The 10,270-nt window shown below is 40.2% G+C and overlaps 2 protein-coding genes across 2 annotated transcripts; one reads left to right on the top strand and one right to left on the bottom strand.

The window, feature by feature from the left end:
• The first annotated feature begins 7 nt into the window (after positions 1-7).
• On the top strand, positions 8-6,714 carry LOC136434782 (mitochondrial mRNA pseudouridine synthase RPUSD3-like). The gene is made up of 9 exons (XM_066427828.1): positions 8-642; positions 909-953; positions 1,417-1,513; positions 1,999-2,106; positions 2,417-2,451; positions 2,693-2,742; positions 3,032-3,158; positions 3,607-3,746; positions 4,202-6,714. The coding sequence occupies exons 1-9, from the start codon at positions 129-131 to the stop codon at positions 4,397-4,399; spliced, it is 1,314 nt and encodes a 437-aa protein (XP_066283925.1). The 5' UTR covers positions 8-128; the 3' UTR covers positions 4,400-6,714.
• On the bottom strand, positions 4,821-8,971 carry LOC136434783 (B-cell lymphoma/leukemia 10-like). The gene is made up of 4 exons (XM_066427829.1): positions 8,581-8,971; positions 7,512-7,794; positions 6,915-7,061; positions 4,821-6,544 (listed from the first exon to the last, which is right to left on the bottom strand). The coding sequence occupies exons 1-4, from the start codon at positions 8,647-8,649 to the stop codon at positions 6,501-6,503; spliced, it is 543 nt and encodes a 180-aa protein (XP_066283926.1). The 5' UTR covers positions 8,650-8,971; the 3' UTR covers positions 4,821-6,500.
• Between the last annotated feature and the right edge of the window lie 1,299 nt (positions 8,972-10,270).

Below are 10,270 nucleotides of genomic sequence, written 5' to 3' on the forward strand. Positions count from 1 at the left end.
TTCTAGTTTTACCCTTTTACACGTGTACTATTCCAACCAACATGTCGCTGTCCGTGTGCCTTTGAAGGCGTCACCGCTGCAATTTTTCACGAATTTTGCTTCTAAAGTTCAACAACTCTCAACCTAGCATGGCGATGTTACCCAAGCGACTTCTTCGGGAGGTGGACGTCCTGTTTCTAACTCGGATTCATCGCTTACTGTCCTCCAAAGCCGGCCAAAGCCAACATTTTCCAATATCGGCTCGGACCAGAGTCAAATGTCTGTCAGACGTTCACGTGTCTAGAAGGACAAAAACTAGTACAGTTCGCCACAGTTTCTCCAACCCAGTCGCCAACGTCGCCACCGCCAGTAGTGCCGTGTGTAAACGACAGCTTTCAGCTGAAAGAGATGACGACATTCCTTGGTTTTTGGATCCACAGAACCCTCTAGAAATGGTGGAACACTTGGACGATCGTGAACTTGAAGTTCAAAGGGGAAAGCAAGAGGTATCTGAGGATCTTGGTAGTGTTAAGAAGGCCTCAGAAAAGAAGGTATCGGAAAAGAAGAACATCTTGAATGGTCGGACAATACCGAGGATCGACAAACTTACGAAGAAGCAACTCCTGGGACGGATTCAGAGCAGAGGCATTGTTTATGATGATGGTAATATTGATATCACAGATACTTGACAAAAATGTTTTGTATATTTAATGATAATGATAATTATAAGAACAATTTATAGATTGATCACAGTCTTCCAGCACATTACAGTGTTTTACATACGCCGAATTGTGTACTTGGTGTTGAATCTTCTCTAAATTCTAATCTATTCTAGTAGAAGTTGTGTTTCCTTTTAGTTTATGCCAATATGTTTGCAGAATTTTGTCAAACAGCAGAATGATGATATTGAGGTATGAATATTTTTCCAGGTCACATTGTAGCAATCAACAAGCTGGCAGGTTTACCTGTGCAAGGTAAGTTGCTAAGTGTTAGGATATATCAAGGAAACCTCCTTGGATATATCAAATTATCGAATTTGTGCTTTTGCGTAGGGTAAATCAAACTTTGCCACCATAATTGTCAATTGTTATACAGTATTGCATTTTGTCTATTTCGTTATACATTTTCATATACAGTTACACATGGTACTGCTTTAGATTTTATTTCTTGAAAGTATGCTGGAGATGGATCTTCAGGTTTTTCTCATTGTTCTGCTAAAGTCTGCTAAAATACAGACTTTATTTATATCAATTCAAAATTCGCCATGACAGGGCTCTAGACTAACTTTTTGACTTTAACAGGAGCACTGTGCTCCCAACCCCCAAAATTGGGCACACCAGCAAAAATCTAGGTGCACCACTATAAAACGTTGGGAGCACAAACAAAAGTCTTGGCCATTATGATTGCTAACAAACAAGTTTCTCTGTGTCATTGCAGGTCAGAATCCAGAACAGCTGAGTCTGAACAGTCTACTTCCTGAACTAGGTGCTGTACTGGAAGCTCCAGACTTGTCCATAGTCAAACCCTTAGACTGGTGAGATGTGCAGTCTTATTCATTTTTTCTTTGTTTGTATCTTCCAGGCTTCTTGAGATTTACTCATTATAACCAGTCAGATATGAGCAAGGAACAGGTATGATTACCAAAATGATTAGCTAACAACATTGATAAGTGAATAGCAAGGCTCTTTTATTCACAACCAAGCATTTTACAAGAGCCGACGTTTCGACAGCTGTCAGCCATCTTCATCAGAGCAATACTGACTAGTTCACAGTGCACTGAAGCTAGGTGTTACTGCTAACAATGCAGTCCCAAATGTAAAGTATTGTTTCATTAATAAGTACTGTTAAGCAACAATGGTGAGATGATGCGGTTCCAAATGTTAAGTCGGCTCTTGTAAAATACTTGGTTGTGAATATTAAAAAGAACCTTGCTATTCAGTCATTCGCTGATGAAATTATTCACGATTATTGATAAGTGACAGCAAGTGGAATGTGTTCCCTTACTTTTCTACACCACAGGCACCTATCTGGGATTGTACTGCTGGCCAGGACACCAGAAGCTAGAGCAGAAGTCTTCAACGTAACAAAAGCTGCCACACAACGCAACAAATTCTACAGGAAATACTGGTAGGTAGTACAAACAAGTCAACATCGCTGTGCTAGTTTGTAGCTGTTGACTTGTTACTAGTAACTCATAGGTTCCATCAGTAATCTTGTTATAAATTGTGAGCTTTAGCAGTGTCATAACCTGCAACAATAGTGCACTTGGTGTCGTCGTCTTTACCATGAAGCATGCCATGAATAATGCCACACAATGTATATGTTTTTTCTAAATTGAAGTTTTTAAAATGTATGTTCACTGTTAATATTCATTTAAAAAATAATTAAGATCTCTGTAATCTTAGACTAACAGCAGCTTGTGTTTCTTACTTCACAGGGGTGTAGTTATTGGGACACTCGACTCACCTGAAGGTAACATGGTTCTTTATTTCTACTTTTCACATGTAAAATTGTTTGTGTATCTGTGTTTTTCTATGTTAGCTGTACACTCCATCCTTTACCAAGTACTTAACTGTTACTAATTTATAGAGAAAGGTTCAAGTAAGTGTCAAGTTTGAAAAGGGTTGATCAAGTCATATCAATGTTTGATATTCAGAACTTATGATTTTTTGGATGGCTTTTGAAGAAATATTACTTTTTCATTTTGTCTTAGGTGAAATCAAGTGCCACCTTGCCCAGCAGAAAATTGGAGATCACACAATGGTAGGTTTGTCATTCTGCAAGTTGTCATGATTCATGAATGAAATACTACAACAGAATGAAAAGGTATCAACTTGGTACTAGCTTATGGATAGGTTACCAGAAAGGTTACAAACCAGCTTGAATTGCTCATGTTGAGTAGCATATACTTAGGGAAATGATGATTATACTTTTTTTGTTTGTTATGTTGCGTGACGAGTTATTTGGTAAGACCAGTCCATTTTTATGCATATTTGATTGAAAGTCAAAGCTTACTAAACTGTTGTAACTTGCTGTCATTCTGTACCTTCAGACTGTACCAGTGTTAAACCCAACTCAAGCTGCAGTGAGAAGAAAGGAGGCACGGAACTGTCTGACGCGGTACAAGGTCCTGAGTCAGGGGCAGGGATATGCACTGGTCCAGCTGGAGCCGAGGCAAAGTACGAGAGATGTTTCCTTTCTTCAAAACATTTTAGACTTCAGTCAAAGCTGCCCAAGATGACCACTGAGGGGAGCGATAAAATCTAGGCTATGTTGACTGGTGGTCACTATAGACAGGATTCTTATTGCTTGTGTCAACGGGAAAAAATATCTAGGGGACTTCCAAAAAGTGGTCACAATGGCCAAGTGGTCCTTATGTACAGGTGGTCACTTGTACAGGTTTGCCTGTATTATTATGATCTATAATTTTTAAATGCATTTGCTGTGAGTGTCATTGTTGGATTAAGGAGTTTTCATACATTAACTCCATGGTTAGATTTCTGCTGTTGATATTGAATTCTGAATTTTATTTGCACTACTTGTACATTAAGTAGTATGATTTAAAGAATGTATTTTCTTTCTTTGATAAAGTCATTATTTCTGACCTTGTTACTCTGTACTTTCTAGTGTTTGTGGACCAACTGCAGGTCCATCTGTCCACCAAGCTGTGCAGTATCCTGGGGGACCATGTGTACTCCTCACGTGTGGGGAGTGTCGCAGGAATGCCTGCACTCATGGAACCAACCAATGTAGGCCCAAGGACACAGGTAGTCTTCTGTCGTTTTACTTTCATACATGCATTTATCATGTCTGATTTTTTTAGGAAACATAGGGTTGCTGCACTGTCTTTTTTATCACCCTTCATATTTCTTGAACTAGGGGTCTAGTATTCATATCATATTTCAAAGTTTAGGTCAAAACATGAACACTTTTTTCCATGTTTCTGTACCAGGGTATATTTTTAAAGGGTTGGTGGGGGAGGGAGTACTAGCCCGCTTGAACCACCTATTTGAACATGGGACCCCTATTTTACTTCCCTTCTGAAGGATGGGTGCAGCCCTATTTAACCAAGAAGTCCTGTCCCAGCATTGAACCGGGGTCTCCCAGTTACGAACTTATTGGAGCCGGGAGCTCAACTGTGAGGCTGCTACCAGTTGAGCCACAGGGACATCCCTAGCTGTTGTAAAGAGTCTTAAGGTCTATGTTTCCCTTTGCCTTTCAGAGGGTGCCGAAGGATATCCTGAAGAAGATGAACCTGCGTGCGATCCAGATGCACCAAGTCCCCGTCCACCTGCACTGTGGGGAGATGGTCCTGCCCAGGTACAGGGGACGGGACGTCAGAATTACTGCACCCCTCCCCAAACATTTCCTCTGGACACTACAGCTGCTAGGACTGAAGGATCCAACACAAGATTTATGAAGTACAGATGCAGTAAGGTTGTGTACTGCTGCACTGTGAAGAGTCCTAGCTAGACAGGCAATCACTGCCGCCCCCCACAAACTTTTCCTCTGGACACTACAGCTACTAGGACTAAAGTACACATGAGTCTTAAAGTACAGATGCACAAAGTTTCTAAACACCAGCACTGTAAAGAGATGGTTGTTCTTGGGCAATAACTACCCCCTCCCCAAATATTTCCTCTGGACATTACAGCTACTAGGACTTAAGGATCCCACACATGAGTCTTATACTAGTAGTACAGATGCACAAAGCTTCTGTACACCTGCACTGTAAAGAGATGTTTGTTCTTGGGCAATAACTGCCCAAGAACATAAACATTAACTTCACATTATATCCTCTGGGAACTAGATGCAAATAAATGTGAAAAGATAGGCTGCTATTATTGGCGGTTTTACCCTTTTTATTTGTAATTCATATATTTCAAACATACAGTCTATTAGATACATGTACATTGTACATGTATACAATGAAAGTATGGAAAAACTGGAACACAAAAGCTACCCATTGTAAAGGAAAACTACATTGTACTACGGAGGTAGAAATTGTACTTCTATACGCGACTACTAGAACTTGTTCTGGTATATGTAACACACTGTTAGTGTTACTTTGCTGACATAAAAAAAATGAACATTGGATTATTAATAGCATAAAACATCATCAGTATCAATAAACTCTGTGCCTGTTGGTACTGAATTTTACATGTAACGTTGGGTAACATAAATTCGGGATTTTTCCGATAATGGTTGACTGAAATCAATCTAGCAGAACAATAAACCATCCTTTTTTTCTATTATTCTTTCAGTATCATGTACTATCTTTGCACTAATCATATATATGGTAGATTTTGTCTCTAGTCGTGCTGACACCATAATATTTCAACTTGAAACTATCGTCCGCCGCACGCACAATGACGGTGCTGTCGGACAGGGGGGCACATTAATTCGGGAGAGAAGATTCGTCTTGAATATCTTACCGCTAATCACATTTTATACAGCAGCTATTCGTTCCATCCTTGGCTTGAGGAGAGTGTTATGGATATAGACGTGTCCAAGTAAAAAAAATACACGAAAAAACGGCCGTACCGCACACTTCAGGCCAGTTCGGGAATAACCCGTGTGTTGAGTCGGTAGAACTTCACTCAAAGTCGGCCCATCATGGCGTCATCATCGGGCAACGTGTAACGTTACATTATTCATGGCAAGTTAGCTGGATGCCGTAGCAATGGTAATACTACTATGCCCATGTGTTCCTTGTTGTGTTAGGAGCAAACTTTGAGGAAAATATCTTCCTCAGTCCACTATCACACGCAGCATTTAGACAAAAAAGTGTTCCTCACAAACCTTTGTCGTCTGCTTGACAACAGGATTCTGGTTAACAATATGGCGGCGGGAAAATACACGTGCCGTAGGTTGTAGCAACAGAGAGGAGTTTTGATGATTGATCACACTTAGAATCCAGTTGCAGGTTAGCAAAAGAGATTGTAATAAGTTGTCTTGTAAATAATTGTGTTTAGCAGGAAGCGGATGTGACATTTTTCTTATAAACCAGCCGACAACCATGTTGTGTAATTCTCCCACGAAGCCCTAAGACTGTGACAATAAGGGGCGGAGAGTTTTTGACGTAGCCAACTTCTAATGCATGGTTATCGAAGCTTTTCAGACAGTGTTCTGAATACGTTAGTCTGTCAAGTTTGCATTTCTAGCGGTATTACTGATGTTGCATCTAGCACATATCCCTAAATACCCCGTTTTCGAAAAATCCCGAATTTAAGTACCCCGCGAATTTATGTTACCCAACGTTAATGATACATGATTTAAAAGTAAATTGAGTAATCAGCTTTTTATACATCAATGAAGGTTAGACTTCCAGGTACATGTAATATTAAAGATACACAAGATAATAGTTACTAAAGCAATTGGATAAATTCTATAAGATAACACAATCTATCCAGTTGCTTAAGTAACTGTTGTCTTGAGCAGCTGTTGCACAGTCTTAATTTGTTGGTAAATGCCAATACTAGAACATGTATCATGGACCTCGTAATCTTCTGCAGGCTTGGTCAGGAATGGGCCCAGTAAGGAGCAGAAGTTGGAGACGGTGTGCCTGAAATATATTTAGGGAAATCATTGCATTTAGACATTCAAATGTTCAGATATTACATCTGTATCATTGAAGATTGTTATATGCATCGTTGCTAATACCAAGAACTCAAGTTATTCTGCGAAGCCTTCTTCTTCTTGTTTCCAACATTCTAATAAAACAGCTATAAGGTCTTTTTTACTGCTTTCATAAGTCTAAGGATACTTCCCAGTTTAGTCCTAAGTACTTTGAACTGAATATTTCTCTCTTAAGACCTTGCAATTGGTTAGTATTTATGACAAGACCATAGTAACTATCCTTTCAAGTGAGTAAACTTCCTTGCGATTGCCTGTATCTATAGAAATACATGTACATGTAATAAAACAGTCCTTACGCCGTTCGATGACATTGTCGTCCACACTTGGTACGGACGGACCGCCCGGCGCACCGGGAACTGGTAACCCTGCTGTTGACTCCACAACCCTGACACCAGTAAAGCCAGCATCACTTGACCCTTCTGTCGTCACAAGTCTCAAGTTCGCTGGAAAAAATAAGAGAAAGATGTTTCCATGAGTCCTCTGGAGCATGATAGAAGATGAACATTCTGTAAACTCCCAAACTGAATCAACCTACAGATGTGACCTATGTGGCAGAGACTCTTCCTCACGAATACAACTGTTTAGCCATAGGCTATGCAGACAGATGTTAACTAGGACTAACCATAGTGAGAACTGAACAATAGAGGCTAAAGATAAATAACTGTACAATGAATGCTGGCGATAGGACACACTGGTACGGTACATAAGGGCTACTGAGCCCTTACAACACCTGCACAACATCAGGATTCCAATACATTATGCTCATTTACTTGACAGTTGAGCATGATAATGTGACACTTAGACGTTACAGTTAGATGTACCAGCAAGGGTTCAAAGTCAAGAACACAAGAATATTAGCTCTGTGGTTAAGAACACTGTGATTTCATACTTACAGGGTGGATCTGCCTTTATTCTGTCAAATTCCTTCAGTAATTTTGTAACTAAGTGCACTTGGGTCCTTTTCTTAGTCATAGCCTCACACATGATGTCGAATGCATTGGGACCGCCCTGTTGTATCAGGTCGATGAATTTGCTGATCTTTTCCGCAGACGTCGGGCGTCTTTCGATGATTTCCTCCGCGTCGCGATCTAACGTCCGCTGCGACCTGAGGTACGGTAGGAGCTTCTCAAACTCCAGTCGGTTGTCACACAGCTCGCTCCGAAGATTTTCAAGGACCTACAGTCATGCAATAATTAAGACAGAGTGTGAAATGAGGGGAGGACCATGAAGAAACTAAATGTGTCCAGAGCTGTTATAGAATATTGTGAATGCTAGTTTTATAGCAGATTAAAGACACTTTTTTCATTATGATTTAAATAGTGGATGAAATATCAATGAATAAGGCGTAAATCAAGATTTAGGAAATGTTCCTACCTAAATAAACTACTTAGAAATTATTGCATTATCTCAAACTATCTTATATCTTGACTCTGATATAAAAATTGTGAATTAACTCATGTGACGACTTCCTTGTAACTGTAGGGAGTGCAAGGGACATCAGTCGGACCATTGAACAAGTATGTTTTATTGTTTTGAGTTGTTTTTATGACTTATTATGCCGCTATGTTTGATGATTACTACATGATGTTATAATTATGTCAATGTGTCCTGAATGTATGATTTATTTTGAGTATTTCCTTTATATCCTGATTTGTTATGATTCTGTAAGGGCTCAATTGGAAACCAGTTTATAATACTTAGTTTAGTAACTGAAGGGATTACCCTGAAGAGTCATAAATGGATGAAAAATAAAAAGGCTACAAGAAAGAGATCAAACAAATAAGCTATATCATGGTACTGGAAGTTCGCCATGTTTACAGTCAAAACGAAAGCCAACCGGTCACTGTTTAACCCACACAGGGGCCACCCACATGTGAGTCCTGCTAAAGGTTCTACAGGTCGTTGGTATTAAATCGATTCTCACGGTCTTGCTAACAACCTGTGAATGTAACCAAAACTCACCTCCTTTTTGAGAACATGGTAATACTCCTCTTCGTCGTCAAACTCCTGTGTGCACCCGCCTCCCGCCATGGCCACGTTGTCGTGAACTCATAAAAAAGGAAGACGTCCTTGTAACTTTACTTCTGTAAATTTTAATACACCGAAATAGCTGCTACAGTCACAGGGTGGGTTGGAACCGGCGATATTGTCACTGCACATGCACTTCCGTTAAACTGAATCACACAAGCAGCTGCACTTTTCGGTGCGTGGGTTTTAAACTTTGAGTTACATCAGGTGGAAATTCTTAAGTAATACCCCTGCACCCCGATAGGTTCTATGTTCCCGCGAGTTGTATTCAAGCGTGGTAAGGAATTCATCAACCTCAAGCTCGTCTCTCTTCCTGTTGAGTAGTATTAATCTACTTCCGGGTTCGATGCCCTGAGAGAGTCAGGTGAGAGTCTGAGACGCAAAATACTCCCGTCGGCCCTTGCGCGAAAAGTTTCTTTCTGTTTCCCGGCGGCTTCTTTCCTCCTCATAAAAACCATGTAAACACCAGAATCTAAGGTACTGAACTTTCAGAAAGGACCATTGCAAGTGAAATTGAGTGAGTTACTTGCTTGCTTGCTTACATTGATAACCAAGCTTTGGGGCTTTCAAACTTTTTTAGTTTACATACTGCCTTACCCTAGATTAGAACTTAGCCTAGAGTCTAGCCGTGGCGACTACCGAAGGGCCCTTCGTTTAGTTTACTGGCTAGCCTAGAGTCCAGCCTTGTTTAGCTTTTGGTCCGCTCCCAACGTCGCCAACAGCTAAGCTAACAAGGATGGACTCCAGGCTACCACTGAGAACTTACTGGATGACATATGCGTGGATTAAGCGTTATTCCTGGAACACGTTACTCAGTAATACCCCTGCTTTCCGATAGGCTCCATGTGGACATGCGAGATAACGTTACATATTCAAACGCGCCAGGAGTTCATCAAGGGCGCCTCTCTCCCTGATCCATTCGTATTTACTTACTACCGGGTGCGATGCAAGACGCAGAAAAGTTCCTATCTTACCTTAGCACGAAAAGTGTGTTTCTGCTATCTAAGTTTCTTCTGTTCAAAACCACGCAAAATCTTTCAAATTGGTCTTCAATGAAAAATTTCAAGACATTCCACAAACCACAAACGGTACAATGCGATTTTAGGGCATAACGCCTCCTTTGTGTTTTATCAATAGAAATGGTGAGGTAACGTTATATATATCATCGGTAAATTGTCACTTTCTGAAAGGCTACCAGTTCAAATTTCAACCTTGTTCTCTGAAGCAAGGAGGTGCAATTATGGTGTTATCGTTTGTCTTTTATCAGATCTGATTTTCCTTTCAGAATGCGTTTTGTAATGTGTATGCCTTTTTTAACGGTGCAATGTAACCTTGGGCGTTAGGGAGAGCTGATTTTTTGTTTCATAACAAACAAACAAACAAACAAACAAGACAACCTACCTTTTTTGCGTAGTACCGTACTAGTTTTTTTATCCAAAACCTTATGGACCTTATCTAACACCAAGTTTCTGCAAAAGTTCGCATGATAAGGTGCCTTTCTCTAGTACTAAGATAGTTACTTAGTTCCTGGTGCATCTTAACTCTAGTTATATTCCAAGATCCTCATGTCGAGAAGCTGTATCAGCCACCACTTTTTTCCTTGTTCTTTTCTGGGAAAGAGGGG

This window comes from Branchiostoma lanceolatum, chromosome 5 (genome assembly GCF_035083965.1).
Source record: "Branchiostoma lanceolatum isolate klBraLanc5 chromosome 5, klBraLanc5.hap2, whole genome shotgun sequence".
Taxonomy (NCBI): Eukaryota; Metazoa; Chordata; class Leptocardii; order Amphioxiformes; family Branchiostomatidae; genus Branchiostoma; species Branchiostoma lanceolatum.